Source organism: Mollisia scopiformis (assembly GCF_001500285.1).
Source record: "Mollisia scopiformis unplaced genomic scaffold LY89scaffold_8, whole genome shotgun sequence".
In the NCBI taxonomy this organism is placed as follows: Eukaryota; Fungi; Ascomycota; class Leotiomycetes; order Helotiales; family Mollisiaceae; genus Mollisia; species Mollisia scopiformis.
The window spans coordinates 578,061-601,322 of NW_017263588.1; the positions used below are offsets into that span (position 1 = coordinate 578,061).

General features: G+C 48.0%; 8 protein-coding genes across 8 annotated transcripts; 3 read left to right on the forward strand and 5 right to left on the reverse strand.

The window, feature by feature from the left end:
- Nucleotides 1-3,825: 3,825 nt before the first annotated feature.
- LY89DRAFT_773421 (ClpP/crotonase) lies at nt 3,826-5,094 on the forward strand (the record flags this gene model as incomplete). The annotated part of the gene is made up of 3 exons (XM_018221933.1): nt 3,826-3,845; nt 4,249-4,962; nt 5,079-5,094. The coding sequence occupies 3 exons, from the start codon at nt 3,826-3,828 to the stop codon at nt 5,092-5,094; spliced, it is 750 nt and encodes a 249-aa protein (XP_018073588.1).
- Nucleotides 5,095-5,616: 522 nt separating this feature from the next.
- On the forward strand, nt 5,617-7,954 carry LY89DRAFT_612827 (uncharacterized protein). The gene is made up of 6 exons (XM_018210638.1): nt 5,617-5,812; nt 5,868-6,539; nt 6,588-6,684; nt 6,740-6,996; nt 7,050-7,387; nt 7,439-7,954. The coding sequence occupies exons 1-6, from the start codon at nt 5,697-5,699 to the stop codon at nt 7,489-7,491; spliced, it is 1,533 nt and encodes a 510-aa protein (XP_018073589.1). The 5' UTR covers nt 5,617-5,696; the 3' UTR covers nt 7,492-7,954.
- A 1,507-nt stretch (nt 7,955-9,461) lies between these two features.
- Nucleotides 9,462-10,840, reverse strand: LY89DRAFT_486003 (aldolase). Its single transcript, XM_018207853.1, has 3 exons — nt 10,604-10,840; nt 9,995-10,497; nt 9,462-9,819 (listed from the first exon to the last, which is right to left on the reverse strand). Exons 1-3 carry the CDS (start codon nt 10,688-10,690, stop codon nt 9,549-9,551), a joined length of 861 nt encoding a protein of 286 aa, XP_018073590.1. The 5' UTR covers nt 10,691-10,840; the 3' UTR covers nt 9,462-9,548.
- A 1-nt stretch (nt 10,841) lies between these two features.
- Nucleotides 10,842-12,108, reverse strand: LY89DRAFT_486002 (putative nucleoside-diphosphate-sugar epimerase). Its single transcript, XM_018207852.1, has one exon. It carries the CDS (start codon nt 11,976-11,978, stop codon nt 11,013-11,015), a length of 966 nt encoding a protein of 321 aa, XP_018073591.1. The 5' UTR covers nt 11,979-12,108; the 3' UTR covers nt 10,842-11,012.
- Nucleotides 12,109-12,598: 490 nt separating this feature from the next.
- Nucleotides 12,599-13,006, reverse strand: LY89DRAFT_580982 (bola-like protein; the record flags this gene model as incomplete). Its single annotated transcript, XM_018209084.1, has 1 exon — nt 12,599-13,006. One exon carries the CDS (start codon nt 13,004-13,006, stop codon nt 12,599-12,601), a length of 408 nt encoding a protein of 135 aa, XP_018073592.1.
- A 1,665-nt stretch (nt 13,007-14,671) lies between these two features.
- LY89DRAFT_773423 (uncharacterized protein) lies at nt 14,672-17,297 on the reverse strand (the record flags this gene model as incomplete). The annotated part of the gene is made up of 2 exons (XM_018221934.1): nt 14,672-15,239; nt 15,300-17,297. The coding sequence occupies 2 exons, from the start codon at nt 17,295-17,297 to the stop codon at nt 14,940-14,942; spliced, it is 2,298 nt and encodes a 765-aa protein (XP_018073593.1). The 3' UTR covers nt 14,672-14,939.
- A 2,343-nt stretch (nt 17,298-19,640) lies between these two features.
- LY89DRAFT_485995 (uncharacterized protein) lies at nt 19,641-20,090 on the forward strand. The gene has a single exon (XM_018207851.1). The coding sequence runs from the start codon at nt 19,782-19,784 to the stop codon at nt 20,007-20,009; it is 228 nt and encodes a 75-aa protein (XP_018073594.1). The 5' UTR covers nt 19,641-19,781; the 3' UTR covers nt 20,010-20,090.
- A 2,537-nt stretch (nt 20,091-22,627) lies between these two features.
- On the reverse strand, nt 22,628-22,927 carry LY89DRAFT_731650 (uncharacterized protein; the record flags this gene model as incomplete). Its single annotated transcript, XM_018219590.1, has 1 exon — nt 22,628-22,927. The coding sequence occupies one exon, from the start codon at nt 22,925-22,927 to the stop codon at nt 22,628-22,630; it is 300 nt and encodes a 99-aa protein (XP_018073595.1).
- Nucleotides 22,928-23,262: the final 335 nt, after the last annotated feature.

The window sequence follows — 23,262 nt, forward strand, 5'->3', positions numbered from 1 at the left end:
TGGCTTTTCCCGAGCCTTCAGCTACCTCAGCATATCTCTCCATCCGTCCGCAAAGTATTTCGGCAATGGTTGGATGGGATGGATGGATTAGCAGCCGGTTGAGGGACTGTTCGACATGGGTGTCTCGGCGGGCGTCGCATCGGTGAACATGTCAAGCAACGGCAACAAACACCAAGAGAATAGACATCTGCATGCATGGCTGATCAAGATCGAAGATGTGTGGCTTCGAGTCGAGGAAGGCTGCGCTTGTGTATACATCATCTCTGGCAATGAAGTCAAAAAACCCCTATTCATAAAAACTTTACCCTGTCTACATGCGTAAGAACAAAATTCGTCTCACAGCTGTATCCCGCCGACAATTAGGGCAGTACAGATTGGAAAGTAGATTCTTGGCGCTACTTGATTAATCTGATGCTTTGGTCCGAGGGTTAGGGCTGTACGCACCTCAATGGGTTTCTACTCCCATTTCGATCAAGTATGCATCTCCAGACTTGTTGTTGCACATACTGGATAAGATCGTCTTGAATGGCACAGTTTTGCTACGGGGCCAAGCCTTGAGATGCGACAGATGCACAAAGACGGCTCTGGGCAGAGTCTAGAACAATTTGCAGTGTGAAGTGAATGCTTCCAATCGTATGATTTGATACTGCTCAGTACTCGTAAGGGTCTCACGGCGCCCCCTACACGTGGCATTTTCACTGCTGCCGAAGATCCAGAGGTCTGGGTCTTCTGACATCGATATGATTCTATGAATAGTTTACTCAGAGCGCCAGCATTTTCCGTGTCTGCGTGCATCCCCCGCACTTAGAGATAATGCCGTTCTTACATGCTGGACATGGAGATGCGCAACACGAGATACGCAGAATCTGGCGAACATCTTCACGTAGCAAATTACAGATGCCTAATAAGATACTCAAATGGTGTAGAAGCATTTTCTATAAGCTTACCACATGAGAGCTCAATACACAGAAAATATATTGGTAATTTTATATACTACCCTCAACACTGGTGTCGAAACAAAAATGGTCCACTTCATACGACAAAAGGCATGGCAGCAGCCTGTGGCAGCAACAGAATCCGTCGGATCGTGCGATGTTCACGGGATCTTGCCGGCTCCGAACCATTAAAGGGGTACGCCTCGGTAAAATTGCAGCCTCAGTTCAATCCGAGCGTGAAACTTCAACGATCTTTCTAGCCAGACACCCTCTCAGAGTATACTTGCATTGAGACATCCATCTTGGGGTACCTTATCAACTTCTATCAAAAGCAGTGATCTCCTATGAAGAATCTCCAGATGCTGATCTTCGTGAAATCGGTCAGCGAGACCGTCCATTGTAAGTAAGAGTCTTATGCAATATCGTCACATTACTCTCTGAAAAGGGTATCATATTTCAAGCAACTGCGCTCCAGGATTCAGCTGTAGCTTCATCCAACAGCATGCTTGGGCTGCAGATATGTGCAGATATGTCTCAACAATTTCCGATGACATACGTCTTGATTGATTCTTCTGACTGTAGTGGAATAGCTCGAGACGGCAAGACCCGGAATTTAAATTTGCCAGTTCTCGATATCTCAAGCTTCTTTCCCTCAGCATATCTTGAGTGACTCTAAGAACGATTACTCAACATTCACAGCGGCATGATTTTCATTGCCCATACAATGTATCTTTCCTTCTGCAAACTCATCTAAATCGAGTAAATACACCTGTGCCCACCCCGAGGACGTCAAACCATAAATGAGTCTGGAACGACCTAATTCCTGGAGATCAGATTGCAAACTTGGCAGTAGAATAACACAAATGCGAGTTAAGTCAAAATGCAACAATTCCTTGACCTTTCAGTGGATCTTATTGATCTTGTGGCCTTACTACCCTTGTTTGCGCGGGTTCAAAAATGGTTTCGCTTCCGAGAACACGGTCCGAGGCTAGGTCTGCCACCTCTCTGCAGCCGCAATCTTATCTTAGCTCTCTTACAAACAATTCAAAACAAATAGAAAATCATTGGACAAAAGATTCTCAGAAGCAAGATAAAAACATGATCACTATAAAGCATACAAGTCCTCAGTTCGCTGTCTGTTCTGAAAACGTTGCGGTCGAGTGAAGTCGAGTGAAGTCGAAACAAAGCTCAGGGTCCAACCGTCGAAGAATAGAATAAGCCCTATGACGTTTGTACGTAGAATATGGAGCTTCCAAAGAGTCTAGATCCAACGCCTCTCTGCAGTTCTGTCCGGATGGAGTGGTACCCGTGTTGAAATTCGGATCCTAAGCCGTCAAGTGTATGCACGGCAGACAGTCGCGTGGTAAAGCGGTTCCAGCGGGAAGATGCCGACACAGTTCCACCAGTTATTCGACCTCTGTCAGAGGATCAGGCCCGCGGCAATGTTGTGTTACTCACCAGGGGTGAAGCCCGTTATTTTGTATGGCTTGGTGGCTTTTGCGCTTGTCCAACATGACGTCGGTTACGCCACCATCTTAGAAATTGAGATCGAAAGCTGAAAGATAACAACAATGAACATGGAAGCTTTGTCGGGATTTGATATGAACTCGGGATCTGTTCATGGGATGCATAAGTGAATGTGACACATCAACCTGATCAACGTAAGAATTTCCAGCGGCTTGAAAAGCTTCCATCCTTCCAGACCCACACACCGGGCCAGTGACTCAGTATCTGGAAACAGGAGGGGACCAAACATTGGTAAATATTGAATTGTTTCTTTTCCCTCCGATCGTCGAATTCCCTACAGGGACCTGTCGATCGAAACCAGGGCTAGCGTAAGCCCACTGTCTATCTGTGATAGTGTGACTTGATGTAGCTTTGATGCAGTACATTGGATCCTTCAAGATTTCCATCTGAACCGAGTTATACGATAAAAAGATTGATTGGTAAAGTCGGAATCTTTTCCGTGAAACCAAGGGCCGCAAGATTCAGCTGCTCTCTTCAAACATCCATCCTGAGCAGTTTGTTGAATTGAGGTGTGACTTGGCAGAAGGATACTTGGCAAGCTGCCGCGTTGCCAAGTTTAACATTGCTAGCATATGAGACTTTTCTGCGTGAGATGTCGTTCAGCTTTACCTTCGTTCTTGTTAATCATCTTGGAATCTAGACACTCCAAAACTCCTGGGATCGTCCCCTTACCCTTCACTTAGTAGTGTTACTTTTGAGGTCTAGCTAGGTCTAGTACCTCCAGATCTATGTCTCTCTCACTTTGATTTCATAAGATACGAGAAGAGGATTTTGGCTCTCTACTTGTGCTTGTGAAAGTGTAGCAACGTTCGACGCCGGCTTGTCGCTGATTAGCAAGCAAGTACAGTCTCTATTATGCTCATACCTCACGCTACAGCTCCGGGCCTCGTTGATGGAATAGAAAGAATAGGACGGGAAAGACTTCTTCGATTGGTTCTTTCTTCTTCTTTGTCTAGCAGAAAATTGTGACCGTCGACGAGGTTGTTACTTTAAACGAAGGCTCGCTTAAAATAGGGGCTGGGCCACAATTCAACTTGCGCTGGAAAACCTGCTTGAAGTAACCGCGGTCTTCCTTAACAGACTCCAAAGGTTCCTCTCCAGTCATTCTACCAAGTTCTGGATTGTAGGATACTCAGAATCGCGCCAGGCTTCAATTTCAATCCTCCACGCATCTTCAGACGCAAATCACATGCTAACATCCATTCCAGATCCCTGACGAGCATGTCATCTTTGGCGAGAGCTAGTACAAGGCATGAGAAGTCGTTCTGTGGAGTGGCCTCATATTCCTATACTCCATGCCGTAGACGACGTTTGCGAACAATGTTGAGATTATTTGCTGTCTCAAATCTATTCCAGATGTAAGATGTATTGGCAAGAATGGCTGTATGTTCATACTAGTGACCTCTACATGTTGCGGACGGCGGCCCCGCTGCGGATTAAATGCGCTACCTATGTCAGCGGTAAGCAGAGTATTGAGCCAGGCTCAGGAAAATTCTGTCGTATCTGGTGTACATGCTGACAGTTGTCGTACAGTCAATGCTACCAAAATCAGCTTTCAACAACAAATGAAGATGATGTTGAAATTGTGGGAAAATATTATGTTGTTATGAGCAATTTAGAGAACTACAAAATACTCTCAGTCGCCTTCATTCAGCACTCATTGTCAAAGGGCTCCACAATATCAAAGTCCTTCGTATCTCGCGACAATCCTTGAGTTTCTTTTCAACATGGCACCTCAAGCATTCATTCTTATCATTGCGATCATCTTTTACTTACCAATTCTAAGTACTGCACTCTCAGTCAACAGCAATGTAATTGCAATACTAGAACCCACTGACGGCTACCAAACCTTTACTCTTAACACCACAAACAACATCACTCGTGTTCTCATCAACAACCCACCAATCAATCTTCTCGATGCCAGCATGCTTGCAGACTTCCACACTCTTCTCACTGGTCCCGCATCCAACCTCGATGGACCAAAAGCTATAATTTTCTCAAGTGCAAACCCAGAATACTTCATCGCGCATTTAGACATTCACATCTTGTCTTCTGATCACCCAGTTCCACCACCACTGAACAATACCGAGCTCTCGAATCTTTACGTTAATGTTACTCGACTCCTTGCAACAGTGCCTGCTATTCTGATAGCAGAAGTCAGTGGCCAAGCCATAGCTGCCGGCAACGAAATGATTGTTCAGATGGACATGAGATTCGCTTCTCCGGGAGCAAGACTCGGTGCTGCTGAGGTTGGCGTAGGGCTTACTCACGCCGCGGGTGGGCTGCAGCATTTGACTCGGCTCATCGGTCCTGGACGAGCAGCAGAATATCTTCTAGGCATTATTGATGCGGATCTTGATACTTTGGCAGACATTGGATGGGTAAACAGTGCTTTTGAGAGCGCAGCGGAGATGCAGGCGCACGTTGATGCTCTTGCAAGCAGAATTGCATTGTGGCCAAGAGGTGGGCTTGTCGCGACCAAGCAAGGGATAAGAGAAGGGTTTAGGCCAAAAGCGCAGGCTTTAGAGGATGATTTGTTGAGATTCGCGGTGTTAAATGCTGGAAGTGAGGCACAGTATGGGCTCGATCGGTGGTTGGAGTTGTCCAATGGCCAAGCGGATGGGAGTTTTGAACTGGGAAAAGATGCAGACTTAGTGGAGTTATGGGAGTAGGACCAAGATAGAGCATGTCATTTTGTTTCTAATCCAAGAAATATCCTCAGCAAGTAGAGTAGTTCAAAAAAATTGAGTCTTTGAGTAAACCGGAATTTAAACGTGACACACGTGAAGGCAAATGTGTGAATGCTCCACCCATTTGCCCAGATACTGATATAAAAGCCTATATAATTTCCTTGCAAGACCGCATTTCTTACATCGTAAGTTATAAGTTTCTTTCCTGGCCCTAGCTAAAATCAAGTACTCCGCGAGAAGCTATCATTATTTGTATACGACTATAGTTTCTCGGCTATTCATGCTTACGAATAGGGGTAATTGAGGGGCAAGCATTTTGTTCAGTAATCAAACACACCGTAAGCACAACCATTCATGTCAAGCTTACTGACTAATTCCGCTAAGTTTCGGACGTGATCCGCCAATATCCGCCTATTCATATAACTGTCCGCCAATGTCCGCCAAAATTGCTTCAACCCCCGCCTCTTCAACCTTTCACACGGCGCATCACAGTAACTTTTCAACCCTTGATTGGTAGATCAGCCCACTCAGAAGATAGAGAAGCATGGAACTAGGGAACATTGATAATGGATCCCGCCTAGCGAAGCATGCCTGTACCTCGTGTCGAAACCGGAAAAGAAAATGTGATAAGTTACTTCCTCAATGCTTTTTGTGCACGAAGTAAGCAACCTCATGTCAGGATGAAATACGGCTCTGACTCGTGGGTACTTACCAGAAAGGGACTGAATTGTGTTTACGTTTCCGAGGCTTCACCTCCTCTTCTCAGTCCATCATCGGACGGGTTGTTCCCCGCTACTGGGCTCGAAGCACCAAAATTTCCCGCAGTATTCTTCCTCGACACAAATATTTTTCAGAAAGCTCAGATTAATATTCCAAAGACTGAGTTAGCGACTCCTAAATATGTCCTCAATCTCATAGGAGATCTCAGCGAATGGCGGAACATCGCATCAAAGTTCTTTGATACTGTCCATAGCTTTATGCCTATTGTCTCAAGAACCCGGTTTTATGGAAGACTACTCAATCCATTGGCACCACGTCGGAACGATGTCGCTCTGCTTGTGCTCTGCATGCGTCTCGCGGGGATGCTTCCAGCCGGCGTCTCAATGTCTAAAACACCAGAATATCTTGCAGCCAAAAGATTTCATGCTGAGCTTGAGGCTAGTGGAGGTTTTAGTCCCCAGATCCTACAATCCGGGGTTCTGATTGCCTTGTACGAATATGGCCACGGTATCTACCCCGCTGCGTATCTTACCATTGGGGCCTGTGCTCGATATGGCATATCTTCTGGCATGGACGGTACAGGGGCTTCTCAGATGCCACCTCCTTCAGACTGGATCGAAGCAGAAGAAAGGAAAAGAATCTGGTGGGCAGTGTTAATAATGGATCGGTATTTCTTCTTTCTAGCATGGAATTAGCATCCACTTACACTTTGTAGGGTGGTCAATCTCGGCAGCCCAACCAGGACCCTTGCTACTCAAGAACCACACCCTTCAAGCATGCTTCCAATAGAAGACGATCTATGGGATCAAGGAGTAAGAAATGCACTACCACCCACGCCGTATATTTACACTGTCTCACACTTTACAGACCATAATGTCCAGCGAAACATTCACGGTCGTCTCTCCTTCAAGTCTCAAAATCGGTCGATTTGCGAGATTTGCACAAGCGATATTCCTTCTCGGTCGTGTATATAAACACGTCTCCGATTTCACCGCAAGTAGAGACTTCCTTGATGAAGAAGCTACTCAACTCCGTCGAACGTTACAAGCATTGGCCAAGATTGTCGACATCGAAGGCCAAACCAATAAGTTGCAGTTTTGCACCCAGACTGGTTTATGTTTCAGGTGCGTCTCTAATGATCTCTCGTTCACGGCTTGGTTCTGACTCTCTATGGTAGTGGAATGCTTCTTCTGCAAGAATCGTACATCTCGCCTATATCGGCGCCTTCACCAGACATACACTTCTGGGATCCAACCCTTCCGGTAGCGGAAAGCATAGCGAACGAAGCTGCTAGGATAGCAAGAGGGTTCATCAGGATAGTTCATGACTTCGTGCACTCTGGGAAATACAATCATCCTTCCGAACTAGTCTCGCCGTTTATCCTTCACCTTTTTTACCACTCTCAGACGATTCACTGGGAGAAGGCGAGGACCACGGGAAGCGAAAGTGCTGCTGAGGGTGCCAAGGCTTTGACCGCAGTGTTGAAGGTCATGGATGATAGGTGGAAAGTGGCTGGTACGTAGAACTTTGTCTATCTGCTCACAAGACGAAACTGACTAGAACTAGGGGAGTATCTGGAGATTCTACAGGCGAGAGAATTGACTTACTTCGGTCGATAGCAACCTTTGACATGAGATGGACCAAATCAAGAACACTATCTCGGAAGTCAATATGGATTGCTCATGACGCAGATAATTCGATCCAATTCCCAAGGTACCGACAGCAGTATACCAAGAATCGCAATGAAGAGGCTCTTCTCGCTTAGCGCAAAGTCGAACCAGGGCTTCGGATTGAGAGGGTCCTTCCTCCCAGCTCCTCCTATTCAGTCATATCGAAGGGCACCATGACGCGAGCGCAGCTAACGAGAGCTTGAAAGATTGTTGTTTTCGCTCTAGGACTTGAGGCTGTTGGAAGAGCTAGGAAGCTTGCAAGCAGGCTTCGGTCGTCGGCGCCGAACTAAGAACGATACCTTGACGCTGCTTTGTTTTGATCTTGATTCTTAACACAACTTAATTTGCTGCACAAATCGGTTTATAAGAGTCAAGTAGCACTGGAGAAGACTCGGCTACTAAAAAATTCGGCAAAAAAATTGTTTGCTCAAGCTGTGGAGGCTTTATGACAAGTGGATGACTTACTCTGAAACTGTAAATCTGTAACTGACATCTATGACTGGTATCTGAGACTTGCATCTGAGACTCTATCTGGTGTGCTGTATTGTCTGTACGATGTTCTCGTCAGAACATAAGCACCAACGTTGGCGTTCATCTGCTATCAACTCGCATGCCTCGCATATGAGAAGACTCTGTATCTGTTGTCAACTCGTATGCCTCGCATACGAGAAGACTCTGTATCTATGGGTGACCGACATCGCCGGTCGCAACTGTAACTGATTCAAATTCACCTGGTGAACCTGTAACTTGTTAGTACAAGAAACAATTTGAAGTAGAAGCCTCGACAGCTGAGCTAGCTTAGTTGCCGAAATAATTATAATTTAACTTTATATAGAACGAAGTTTAGCGGGTACCTACATATGCAAAGCAAAAGGCCGCCCACAATGGATATCTCGGAATTTCAAATGCAGCCACTACGAGCGAAGTCACTGCCTCGAGCTTTTCTTTTTGTTGAATCCTCTTGACCAAGTATACATGAATACTTGGGCACTGTAATTGATCACACCAAGTTGGGCTTCAGAGCTAATAGTGAATGAGTTAAGTGGAGCTTGATAAACAAAACATTCGCTAACAACGAGCAATTGGTCGACAACACACAATAAGTCGACAACAAGATTCTTGTCCGCGATAATCCAGTCTTGCGCAACAATACAGCACAGCCATAAGGAAGGCAGCTTCAGCACGGAGCCTGGAGATGGATCAAACGGGCTCACAAGCCAACTAACGTCGATCCAGTCCATCGATTCGTAGTCAATGAAGAAGAAGTTGAAGAAGAGAGGAGGCTGTTTATATAGACAACTAGATTCAAAATTTGACGTATTTGAGTGCACATAGGACGTTGAATCTTACGATGTCGGTCGTTTCGTGTGTAACTATGAATAAAAGTCGGAATCGAATCCTACTGGTGATCAGGTTCTCTATGTCTGCATTAGAGAATGGTGTCTGGGATTCATTGATATCGGCGGTGATCCTAGATATCAATGATTCCTCAAACAGTTCGGTGATCCTTGCTTGCGGTTGAGAATGGAAAGGAAGGAGGAAGAGTGAAAGCCAAAAGTGTCCACAGCCTTGTCTGCAGTGCGCAAGTCTGTGAATGGACTTGGTGAAGTCATTGATCTTGGACAAAAGTAGCGAAATGTGCAGCTGTAAGTCATGGGCGCTGGAAGCCGTATTCTACTCTCCTCTGCCTACGCGAGACCGACCACCCCGCTTCTCCTTTTTTGCTCAAGTGTGCTTCAACGGTGAACAGGACATAATACTCTAACATAGTAGGGTAGCAAATGGCATGAGATAAATTCTACATTATCTTGCAGAGAATGGATGTTGAGCAACAATCAAAGCCACAAGAGAACATCTTGACGGCCTATTGTATCGAATACTGTACCGAAGCTCAAAGCATATCAGAGAAACTTCCTAATCAGCATCTCTTTGGCAACGTAATTCGAACTTATCTACGGACTTAGTTATCTACAGGTTTCAAATAACCAAACACTATGCCTCTCCCATCATGCTTTTCCAGTAGAGCCCATAACATCCATCTGATACTCAATCTGTTCTTGAATCAAATCCGTCCCCTTGCCCATCAACTCAGTCAGAGGAACCTTTCCAGTGTTCTTCGCCACGTAGTCGTTGTACTTGAACAACACGAGTTCGTTGACGTTACATCTTGTCATTCCTCCTTTGATACAGCCTTGCATTGTTGCGTCTGGGAAGGTGTTCGTTCCATGGAGGACGAGCGTGGCTTTTCCTTTTGTTGCTTCGCGGATTTTGTCTAATCTTCGAGGAAGTCAGCATTGTAACAGAGGAATGGAATTCATCCAAGTCCCGAAGAAGCTCTTCTGCCTGAAATAATCTTCTGACCAGCCAAACCCACAACGACTTCTCAACAAAAAGGCTTGTTACTTCGAAACCCACTTCTTCCACCACAGTGTCCCAGGAAGAAATATCTCACCTCTCAAAATCCAACTTAATATTCTCCACCCCACCATAATTCCCATGCACGTTTCCAAAAGCCGGGGCCAAGAAATCGATCCCCGTATCCACAAACCTCGTCGCCTCCTCCGCCGTCGTCAACAGACCCTCCAAATCCCCTGTATCCTTAACCCCATCCTCGCCCCCATTAATCCTACCCGGCTCTGCTTCCGTCGCAATTCCCCTCTCGTGCAGATACTTCGTAATCCTCTCTGTTTTCTCCAAGTTCTCTTCTTTCTCGTAGTGGCTCATGTCGACCATGATGCTGTCAAAGGGGTACTCGGCTGCCGCGATGATCTCTTCTTCTGATTGTGCGTGGTCCATGTGCAGGACGACGGGGACTTTGGCGGTTGAACAAGCCGCGGCTGCGAGGTGGATGAGGAGGGGGGAGTAATGGAGGGCCCAGGGGAAGAGGAGGATTTGTGCGGGGGACTTTTTGGCTTCGGCGGCGCGGACGACTGCTGTTATTGTTTCGAGGTTGTACTGAGGTGAGGTTAGTTAGGACTGCTTTGAGACGCAAGGATGGGATGGAAGAAGAGAAGAAACAGGACGAGACGAAAATAAGAGATCAATTGAACCATATACATACAGAAACAACTCCAATGACACCATATCCACCCTCCTCAGCTGCCCTCAGCATCTTTACTGCCTTGTTATTCTCCATTGACTTCGCCATTTTGATATCAATCCACAGTTAGAAGAGAAGTATATAATTTAAAGATAGAAAAGGACAGGAAGAGAGGGAAATCTGCAAGGCAAAAGCTTCTTCAGAATTCATATATGTAAAGCTGTGATGTCAATTCAGCCTGTACACGGATTTCTCACCGAGAATCGGGAGTTGGAGTGAACCTCTTCAATTTACCCCGCCACGCCACCAAGAAATTGCGGGGCAGGTTTCCCGAGCGCGGCTTTCTTCCCACGCTGTTTTCCTCCCTCAAATCATAGAGCGAACAATAGCACTTTTCAGTGTCTGAATATTCTACGCCAATATATACATCTCACTTCAAACTCTCAACATAATCCCTAACCGCATCCTCAAAACTCCCATCCGGCTTAAACCCCAACTTATACGCCAAACTATTATCAAACTCCGTCCCCCAACTCCTCAAAATCCTCTCCATCTCCACATCCGTCTCCTCCCTCAATAACCCCAATTTCTCCTCTCCACAAACCTTAGCCAGCGCATCCATCATATCCTGCACACTAACCCCAATCCCCGGCATATTAACAAGCCTCTTATGCCTCTCCAACTTCACCCCATCCACCCCCAGCGCCAACTCCAAATTCTCCGCCAACGTCTTCGGACTACACACCCAAGACCTAAACCCTCTATCCTTGAGCGGAATAACACACTCCACCCCATCAACCGGCTCCCTAATCATCCCACTGAGAAAACTCGACGCCGCCGCAGTAGGTTTCCCGGGTCTAATCGAAATCGTAGGGAAACGTAGACTCCAGCCGTCAAAGAAGCCCTTGCGGGTATAATCATTGATCAGCGTTTCGCAGACGTGTTTTTGGGCCCCGTAGCTACCTTCGGGCGTCGGCATCGTGTCTTCTGTGATGACTTTGGGAAGCGGTTGGCCGTAGACGGCTTGCGAGGAGGCGTAGATTACGCGGAGGGAGGGGTGGGAGATTTTGCGGAGGCTTTCGAGGAGGGTGAGTGTTGCGGTCAGGTTGACGCGCATGCCGAGGTCGAAGTTGGCTTCTGAGCCAGAGGACATGATGCCGTGGAAGATGTAGACGGCGTCGAGGGGAAGAGAAGTTGAGATTAGGGTTTCGAGAGAAGTGGAAGAGCAGAGGTCTGCTTCGATTGCTTTTGCATTTTGTGGATGCTTGGCTTTGGGTGGGATTGGAGGTGAGATAATGTCTGTGAGGATGAGAGAATTGTCTGGTGAGCGGAGGAGACGTTCAGCTAGGAGTTGGCCAATGAATCCTGCTGCTCCTGTGATGAGAATTCGAGGCATTGTGGTGAAGGATCGAATGGTATATACAGATTGAAAAGAAAATAGAATATATATGAAGGAGAAGGAAATGATGTGATGTTCAAGTAAAGCGTGGGGAAGAAATAAGTGAAATGTGCAAGTGTCCCGAGAAGAGGGGAGACTATCCCACTCTAGCCCCGAAGTCGGCTCATTGTTTCCCGAAACTCAAGAAGATCATTGATTCTTCAGATGATCTCTCTGCTTCAATCATTGTCTGTTTCGTTGGACTTGGTATCAAGTAGAGAGGCAAAAGCTCTGCATTCTGTTCAGTTAGACTTAGAATCGAATACAGAGACCAATGCTTTATATTCTGATGATCTGTTGTGGATTGACTCTCTCCTCCTATGAATTTCCCCAGTATTCCTCTCATCCGTATCCATTGTTACAAAATTTGATACCGGAATATGGTGCCAGGAGTCCTCATATCCCCTCGCACTCTCACCAATTGCCTCTCCCTCCAGATAGTATCCTCAAATTGGCTTCCCCCATCCATCCATCAGAAACCCAACCAACGCAGCATTATACTCATACAAATATACACTCATTCCCCATCGCCTGGCCCTCTTCCTCCTCTCTCTTTCCCTTTCTTCCCCATTCCCCTCCTAAGGAACACCAGTCTTCATCTGCACCCCATGCCACCCCTTCACCCTCTCCCCCAACACACCATTAACCAACCTCTGCTGCTTCAGCATCCCCAACCCTCTAAACCTCTCACTCGTAACCTCAATCGCATACATACTGCCACACCCGCCCGACACATCCTTAACCTCTAGTTTATCTGGTTCTAATTCCCTGTTCAGAACGTCGAAGATGTCTTTCTCGGCTGCGTCTAGGTGGGACGGTGCTGTTAAGGCGATTTTGTCGGCAGGAATTCCGGCAGCGCCTTGCCCGATTGTGCCTTCGATGGGAGAAGAGGAGGAGGAGGAAGAGCTATATTCTCGGCGGGAAAGGGGGTTTGTTCGTAGGGTGGTGGTCTTCTTAGGTGGTGTAGGAAGAGGGTTGGCAGACATGGAGATGCCAGCAGAGGTATTCGCAACACTCCGAGCGGGACAGATAGCCATAGCTATACATTTCGGGGCGTGTGTTGTGCAGCGAAGTGCTTTTCCTGTCCGCAGGCAGCGGCGCATGCCTGCTAGAGCTGTTCTTTCCATTGTGTTGTTGTGCTTGTCGTGGAGGAGGAGGTCGTTGTATTGTCTTTCGTTGTGTAGAGATAATTGGTATTTCGTTGTGTTGTAGGTATGTTGAGAATTAGAAGCCCGAAATTCAAAATGTGATAAATCGACTGTTCAATCGTACGATTCTGACCCAATTGTCAATCAACAAACCATCAACCTTTTCTTTCATCCAACCTCAAAGCCAAAACCAAAACCCAAAAAATGTCCAAGCTCCAAAAATCCATGACACCACTCCTCGGCCCACGATTTCAAAGCTTCCCGCCCTTCACTTACTAATCAACCATTACACGTGACTCAAAGAGCCTCATTCTCATCCCATCCAAAATCAAGGAAGAGAGTGTGGATCAGATAACTTTATTTCCCTAACCCAGTTTCCAGATCCACAAGAAAGATCGTCATAATCCACCCAGAACTTGAGACGAGTGAGACATGACTCTCCACACCGCCACGCAAGCAAGCAAGCAGATCGAGATGAGTTTATACAGTGGATCCGCTTGTCTCTAACCTCTTGGATCCACCAACAAGTTGCAAGACGATTTCATCCATACCCATTTCCGAAGATGGAGGGGGGTTCCTTGTCTTGAATCAGAACCCACTAACTGAGTTGTCTATGAGAAGAGAGGGAATTAGCATGTGAAGACGTCACTTCTCTCCTCTCTCTCTTGTCTAGCTGGATTAAGTGTAAAAAGTAATAACGAGGGAGGAAGCGGTGTGCATGTCGTCCACTCCTGATTCATGGTCCCGCTGCCATCTCAAGTCGAAACTCTGTCGAAACTCTTTCTTGCTGTCGGTCAGCTGCTCATTGACGATCTCCTATCCAATATCCAATTACAACTTAGTTCCCTGGGGCATTTCTAACCTGAGAAAAATGAACGTATCACGAGTAACTTCACAGCAAAGCCAAAACAGGAACAAGTCAACTGGTTAATCATCGATAGTCCATCTTCATTTTGTCTGTCTGACTGTTTCGACGATCAACGCTGCTGGCTCGCAAGCAAAACCCAACAAACTAACCGAGGAATACCTCACTCGAATCAGGCATGCCTTTGTCCATCATGCTCGCTTGCTCGCTCATATCGTATCAGAGAAGCTTCTCAGTGTTTTGCACCTCCGGATCCCACACCACTCGTGTACATTGTGGGACGCCCCGAATCTTCCATTTCCACTCCATGCCGTGTTTCCTTCCCATAGCGAGAGAGAACAACTTTTTATTGCCATATTTCCAATCCAAAAAAAGACCAATCTGAAATCCTTGAGGCTTATGAAAAGCCTTCATTTCGCACCTTGAATTCGCGTCTCCTTTCCACCACAGCCTCAATTGAAGCTTAACGTAAAAGAGTAATTAAAAAACCCAGTCTATGTTGAAGAGTAAAAAACCCAAACCGAAACCCATTGGCTAAGAGCGGAGAGCATGCAGCCGTAAAGAACAACATGCAAGAAAGGACGCTCAAAAGATACATCGAAGAATGTCGAAAACCGAGCCAAGAGCAATCATTGAACCTTCCCCAGCCGCGCAGAAATGCCAATGACAAGAACGTCTCCGTGTGAGAGAAGACGTTTTCATAAATACGGAGCACATCCCCAAATCGATTTGTAAACCACTCGCTTTCTGATCTGTCGATGACCACGCTCAGTGAAGAGGTCGCCAGAACAATCTCGATAACCACTACGAACAGACTAGGTCGTAATATCGTGTCGATAATATGTAATTATGTCGTGAAGTTCGACCGTCATCGTTGAGAGGCATTCCAACATGTGGAAGCTTCATTCAACCTCGGATTGCTGTTGCTGTATGAGTGTCGTGGAACGGAAAACCAGCATGCAAGTTGTGGTACATCGGGGACGTACCCGAAGCGAAGCCCGTCATTGGGGCTGGCGAGACAGAACGAGATGCCTGTGTGCTTGCTTTCTGACTTCGCGGAGGTGACCGTTTTTCCATCATAAGAGGAGAACTTTCCGCAGTCGAGTCGACAGAGCCAAGAATATAGCCGTCATCATTTCCACCATCGAACTGTCCAGATCGCATCGTTCCATCCTTGAGCTGAGGAGAACTCTTCACAGAACCAAACTGTAGCAATGATTAGCTCAAGACGTCCTAGGTAGTCCACCGATGGTCGTTTGTACGTACGAAGCAATATTTATCGAGCAACTCATTGTAGGATTGAGAAGCCAAAGGAGGCTTCTCAGAGCCAGCAGATCGAGGAGAGTCGGTTCCAGACGTAGATGCTGGAGCCGGAGAACTCTTGACAGGAGCTGTGGGTTTGTTCAAAGATTGGTTGCTCGACATGGTGAGTGGAGAAACAGTTTGGTCAGCTTCAGGCACGAGCTTCCTTTGTGGCTGCTTCTTAATCACCGGCTTCATCGTCAGACCACTTCGATCCCCGAGAACGGTATTTGCTGCATTGATAGCAGCAGAGAGTGAAGCACCAAAGTCATAACGGTTACCAAAAGCTTGTGCGTGAGGAGGAGCTGTCCGTCGGGTTAGGTTATCTGATCCAAGGTTGACAGCAGACTTGACGCCCTTCAGTCTAAGCGACGTCCCAGATTCTCCAAGGTAATCAGTGACCGGTTGCTTGAAGTCGTCGAACTTGTACTTAGCATCGAAGCCATCAGCGAAGTCGTCGAAAGCAACAGGCATCGACTTAGGTCGTTGACTAACAGGAGGTGATTTCTTGTTGCTCCTTGGGAGTGGATTGGCCGGTCGTGAACTTGCACCTTGCATGCCTTTCTTTCCATTCTGGGGCTTGGCTTTCTTTCGGAAGTCCACCTGGAAATTGGTCGAGTTGTTGTTATCCCAATACTCTTGTCCGTTGACACAATACTTGACGCAGAAGAACATGGTCTTTGCTTCAAGGTTGGCTTGGTCTGCCAACTTAATGTTGAAGTTAAATCTATCGTAGCCATCACGCTTTGGTTGTCGAACATCTTGGTTGAACTCGGCGACAACTTCTGATGTAGTCTTCCAGTAATCGAGAGTAAAGCGAACGACAACATATTTGTTGAACGCCAGATTGGCTACAGCAACACTGCCGACCAATGTCTTATTGTCAGAAGACAAAAATACGCGCTCGACTCTCACTGGTAGAGATAGGCGAATAGGTGTCTCAGCTGGAAAATTCGACACCACGATCTCCCACTCAAAGGGCGGGGTACGTGTCTCGTCGAAAGGGAACTCTGTATCGCTATCGTATGCTTCGACAGGTGATGAACCTGCACTGACTGCTAAAGGTCTGTCGACCTGAAGGAAGTGTCGGACATGTTCTAGATGAGAATCGAAGTGAACAGCTTTTGAGAATGTGGGAGTACCAGGCATACTCGAAGGACGCCGTCTCGCCGAAGAAGGTCGAAGAGCTGGTCTGACAAGCTCACCCGACTTCTTCCTGAGCATCGGAGGCTTCCTCCGCGATCGTTCTGGTTCATCTTCATCGCTAATCGAGTCCTCATCCGATCCAGTGAGGGATGTCTCGGGAGTTTGGCCATGTCTTAAGTCAGAGAACACTCCAGTGTCTGTGTTTGATCTGTTGTGAGCAATCTTTCGTATCGCAGCGACCGTTGATTGTTCGACGTGGACCGCAGTGGGCTTGTCCTCTGCTTGTGTTGGTGGCATGATAAGTGTCAAGGCTTGATTAGCCTTTGTGACGTCCTCAGCTGTCCGAGTCGGCGAGCTTTCCCTATGCTGCTCTATTATCCTGATGGCGGCTTGCAGCTCTGCCAAGTTCTCCAATTGTCGCCCTCGTGAGCCTTTCGTATCTTCATCGTCACTTGAGTTCTGTGTTGAGTCAGGTGGCGAGATGACCGCGCCCGCCGGTATTTGTGCGTCGTCCGTCACGGGCGGCGGCGACTGTCTGAGACTCCCGCTGGAGGTTAAGCCGTTGGTATCATCGTTCTCCCTGTCTGCAGTTCCGGGCGGGGTCGGCTCGAGTGATGGCTGAAAGGAGCTTGTCTTGACCGAAGTCGTCCGTCGATGTCGGGTGAGGTACGAGGTTGATCTGGGTAATTCTGGTCTGCTCGAGTGTACCTTGTGGTGCTGCGGAAGCTGATCGGTTGACGAGGATCGACGGCTGAGGTTGGGAGAGGGCGTGGTCGAGGAAGCTGGGGATCGCTGGGAGGGGGGAGTGTAAGGCATCCGTACGGTCGATGCCTAAGAGATGTATGTTGTATTGGTTGGTAATGCTGTTTCGACGAGGTAGGTGGTCGAAGGAGCAGTCTTAGTCTCTGCCTAGCATCGAGTGTCCTTTGATCTCGAGCGCAAGCTTAAAGTATTAAGCTGTTGCGCTAGACAGAGGAAGGAGGGACCAGGTCAGCCTCGTTCTTTGAGAGGAAAATTGAAAAAAGAAAGTAAAGAATCTGTAGGTAATCGTAGGTGGCGGCGGCTCTCTCAAAGAGGAGGCTACATTGGAGCTGGTTATTCAGACTTACGAGATGATGAGTCTTATGAGTTGACTCGGAGTTGGCGGGTGGTGAAGAAAAGTCAAAAAGTACGGCGTATTCCAGCTATCGTACTAGAGTCTCTTGCTTCGAGTAGGCGCGATGCAACGAACGCAAAAGTCGAGGATGAGAGTCGACAGGATTGTTCGGATGCGGAGGGAAGTTAAGGTGCCAGGAGGAAGTCAATCGAATGATGACTTATCGACCTGTTCCTGTGCGTTCCGGACGACTTGCGTCTTGAATGTGCGTGATTATGTGAATGGCTTCTGTTGGTGGGAGCCCGGCGTCCTCTTAAGTAAATGACGTCTGTTAGTATTATGCGAGGTAGCGGCCAATAACTGGGTCTCCTCGAGTGCAATGCTGAATTATATCTTCAACAGAAGAAGAACCACAAGTAAAAAATGGGTGAAGGCTGGCAATGGCCTAGATTTGTTGTGGAGGTGAGGGTGAGGAGGAGAGAAGAGGAGCCGTGAGATGGAGGTGAGGAGAGTTTAGAGACGGGCAGGAAGGTGTAGCACGATTGGGGATAGGCTGGGATAGGCTGGGAACAGGATGGTAAGTTGGATGGGGGAGTTTTGAGAATTGCTTGGTGCACTTACTACTGTTCTAGGCATGGTCTGTCTGTATGGCAGAGCAAAGCATGGGGGGCTTTTTGGTTCTTGCAGGCGCAAGGACTAGGACGAGGACGAGGACGAGGATGAAGACCAGGACCAGGATTTGGTTGACCGGGTCATGGATCTGCCCCTTCTACAGTAGCAAGCAAGCTGTTTAGCGGCTGGTGAGGGAGACGCGAGCGAGCGCCGCTTGCGGGTGGTACGAGTCCATCAATCCAACTCGCCTCAACCGTCACTCATTCGATCTGCCAAAATAATTTCTGGCGGGTCCGGACTCAACGAACAAGGTCTGCGCGCAACACCAGTGCACCATCTCTATGCACACTTTGGTGCACACACATCACCAAGCCAAACCAAGTACTTGTACAGTACGATCCAAGACTTCGCGTCTGGAGATTTCAGCTACTCGCGACTTATTCACTCACTCACTCACTCACTCACTCACTCACCCCCAAGCTCTAAACAGCATCCAGTCTAGGGCATAGGGCACCACGACCACAGACACAAATTGCTCTCTCCAGCCAGCCGTGAGTAGTGGGAGAGTCTAACTGCACGGAGGACTCCTAGTGGGCGTCGCTCCCACGGCACCGTATTACGCGGTGCAGGCCATCTCCGGCGTGCCAGCTCCCACCGCTTTCAGATCTTGAATAAATTATTCTGCTCGATACAGTGTTCTACAGTGTCTGCACGGCAAGCCTGCATCTCAATGCAATGGCAATGGATGAGATGATGGATGTGTAATGGTTGGGCGACTACGCTGGACAGAGGCGAGTCTGTTGATTGATCCTCAGGGACGGAGGGATGAATGATGGATGATGCTTTCGTTTCATTGTTTGCGGCCGTTCGATCTTCTGAAGTGCAGTGTTGACCTTTTCGCCTCACACATTCCTGCGTGTAGCTTACCTAACTTTTCTGGTTGAGCACCGAATTCAGCGAGCGTTTGTTGAATTTGCAAATATTTTTTGGGGAAAGGCCAAAAGCTTCCCAGACTTTCGACGAAGGCGGCGACAGTCTCTTTCCAAGCAAACACCGCCTGTACCTACCATTGGTTGCACGCACTTGGAAACGGGCGGGCGAAGTTGGCGTCGAATGGCCAGAAGACTGGGGTCAGACACCAAGGCAAGCCACAACTGCATGCCCTCTCTCGGCCATGCACCACAGATCCAGGATGTGGGCAATGCGATCAAGGATGCCTGACATGGACGAGCGAGACGACGAAAGAGAGGCGTCTGGCTATGGGAGGCTAGCCATGGATGAGTCGGCATCGCAAAATAGAGCCTGCACATCTGCAGCTGCCAAGGTCAATTAAAGTGGAGGAGAGGACGGATGCGAATCAAGACACGAACTAATATCAACCTGCATTGTTATGGGCATGGCGACATTGGCGAGGGAGAGCGACAACAACAATTTGGATCCCCTCAGTCGCATTGGGGAATTGACCTATTGTACTGTACATGCTCCCAACGAGAAACACAAACACAAACCACCCCTCTTACGATCGTCTCCAGCTACCGGCATTAGGATGAAAGTACATCAGCTCATGAACTTGTCATCGTTACTGTACTGCAATGTTCATGTATGAGGCACAGTCAGTAGCCGGTCATGATCTGATTCCTCCACCACAGCAAACGCCTGCCTTATACTCCTCTGAGCAAACCTGGGGAACATACGACTCCCATACACAGAATCTACTCCAAATCCTGCCGTACGCGCTTTGCATCATGGTATCTGCATCCGCTCTCTGCATCATTATCTCCAGATCCTCTACAATTGGAAGTCGACGGGAAGGACAATAAACTTTGGATGCCGTTGAGGTCGATCATCACCATTGTTGAGAGACGGTGAGATGAGTACGAATCCCTTTACGCAGGTACAGGTACAAGAGCATGCTATCACCCACACCCACACTCACAGCCGTCCTATGTCGGACCCCCGAGAATTAATAATGCATTTTCTACAGATACAGGACGACTGATAAGTCAATAATGGGCAGTAGTCGAGAGAAGTGGCTGAATTCCTAATCTCATCCTCAGCGCGTGGTACAGCGTCGGGCATAATCGCCGGATAAGGTTTGATAACAGCAACTCATACCGGCACACATCCTTCTGCCTCTCCAATATAAATGTTGATGCTATTGATAACCCCCATCCTTATTCGCACCGCTCATCCCACAGAGCCATCTACGAAAACACCAGAAGACGGGAAGGATCGTCGTGAGTGCCTCTCGCCTTCGGCAGCTTCGGAACCTTCCATGATGATCTGACCTCCCGAATAAGCTTCAAGAAAGCCGTCAGCCTGGAAGGACGCCATGTCTCTCCCATTGGACCCTGAGTGAGGGGCAGCAGCACGCATGCACGCAGGAGAAGGTCATGAAAAAGGTGGCATGTCTCGAACACAAAACTGTTGTGGTTGCAGCAGCCAAGGGCTTCTAGAGGACCGACCGCAACCTATTCTCATTTGATCTCTTTACCGTAATTATCTCTTGACCGATGGCAACCTCTTCTCGAACCTCTCTTCCACTACCAATGAGAAGCGCAGGAGCACACGCCATGCTCAGCCTGTTTCCCGGGATGATAAAGCTGGCGACCTCTGAAGAGGCATTCGTAAGCCTGTCGTGAAGGGTGTGCGCCTCGTCGTTTCCGCGAGCATGGCCCAAGAGTAACCAGTGCAAGAGAAAACCGGATATCGGTTTCTTTGCTGCAGCCATTCGATATTAATGGCCCAAACCCCTCGTCTTCTCTGCTCCTTCTGGTTGCAATTGATGCATCTGTGTGGTTGTACCAACTTGCATTCGGCTATCGATGGCTCCTGCTGCTGTCATCTTATCTCTGCAGAGAGCGAGCGGCTATGATGGAAGAATTGTCGAGATACCGGTGTTTGCGAAATGCCAATTGACTTTCCTGCTCTGCCAACTCATCGTCGTCCTCCTTCTCCACGAGACTGTGCTTCATCCGACCTTCCCGCCATTTCCACCACATGACTCTTTTCGCCCTCAAACCAACTCGTCAACATGAGGTTTATCTGTCGTCATTGATGATATATACAAGTCGGACGACCCACGCAAATAATCCGACGAAGCCGCCGCACATTGATTTCTGATCGTTGAAACATGGAACAGGCCCAACAACCAGGGGCATCGTGGTCGCGGCTGACCCGTGCACGAAAGGTGGGAAGTGGGAAAGCTCCTCCGTCCTACCCCACTTTCGCACAACATCGTGAACTGACACAGATCGCGATGTCAAGGAGGTACATTGCCATCCGGCAAAAATGCTGTGATCGACGATGTGTCTCTCTTCTTCCGCTTGTACCTGATCCACGCACACGGAAATTACGGCCACGGCCGCTGGCAACAACCTTCTCTCATCCTTCCATCGTCGGACGAAGCTCCTGATTTCCTTGGTTTCTTGTTCCTGCCTGAGCTTGCCTTCCAGAACTCGTGGAATAATTTCTTTTTTTCTATTCTCCACGAGGAGGCTTGGAAATCCTTCGATGACTTCATTGTTTGACAACTCTAATCTCCACTTCCAAGGCGCAGCGTCCGTGACCGGGCTGATACTCGTGATTCGACCAGGGAATGCGACAAATACACGAAGCTCAAATTTCGCCAATCGAAGAACATCGTGGACTCAGTCCATTGAGCCTCAGTCTCGATCTCTGGTCTCCCCACAAAAAAAATTCCAAAATATCGATATGGCATGGCATAAAGTTTCATCTCAGCAACACACGTCAATCAAAAATGGAGCTCCTATGGTCGCAAAAACTCCCCGATATGCTCGTCCTTGTCCATTCCAATAAAAATGTCCGGACTCAACTTCTCCTCGGGGACAAGCTTCACTCGTAAGATGGGAAGTCAAAAATCCTCATGCACACATAAAACCCTTTCCCTCGTCCTCAAGATGGCGGTGAGTATCCTTGATCCAACGAGCTCCAGCCAACCAGCGGCTCATGTTTCAACTTGCATGAACGCTTACCCATAACGTCGTGGCTCCATTTCTCATGTCATCAAGCCACATCGCTATCCGTGCTCCGCTCGCTACACCAAAACTCCAGAAAGCAAGGAATGGGAATCTGGATCCCTGTCCATGTCCCTGTCCTCTGGACGCGATGACAGTCAATTGTGCGGTGCTGGGAGCATCCAATCAAGGAACGAGAGGAGCATCCTACGCCACAGATAACTGAGACTTTTGCAGCAGCACAGCTCTTTTCTCACGAACGGGCAAAGCGCCACATTGAGGAAAGTCTGAGACCTTTGACACAGCGAAAAACGTTCGACCGCTCTCTTGGAATCGCCACCAACAGGCACACAAAGAAAAAATTTTATTGTTCAGATCTGTCCAGGTACGACCGGAGCTCGCCAATGAGCCACTATGATTTGACCGGTCCCGTCGAATCTCACAACGAGATCTTTGGGCAGCTAAAACTTTAATGCATCTGCAGTAACGCACGAAGTACCCATCTGCCAATCCCCAAACGTCTGGAGACTCCCCTCCAGCTTTCGTGGAGAAAGACCTCTGTTAACCGTTTCGTCGCTCTCGGTTGGCTGCACCCCATCGTGGGCTGGCTTGCTTGCTTGCGTGCGGTACCAGAGTTCCACTGCGTGCGTGTGCCCCGCTGTAGCAAAAGCTGTCACGAGAACCACAGCAAAAGTATGACGACATCTCACAGGCCATACCCGAATTCCCTCATCACTGTATCGCAATCTTCGAATTCCCATCTTGTCACGGGGAGTTTGTATTTTCACAAAACATTTCAAAAACGAAGAGAGAAAACGTCTGAAGTCTCGGGTTTACAGTAGAGCAGCATTGCCAATCAGGGTCTCGCGGTGATCAACCTTCTTTTCGACCACACCTAGGTCGATCTCCTACTGGAAACAGAAGATGGTTGATAGAGTTTTCGCTACATCGAGCACAGTAGACCTGGTTCTTGCAGATGCGCTAATTTAGCGATGTACAGTAGCTATCTGACATTGCATTTTGGTGCTGGTGCGGTTGCGGAGGGGAGCGAAGATGGTGGGCATGATATAAAGTGCATATGTCGCGGCATTATGAG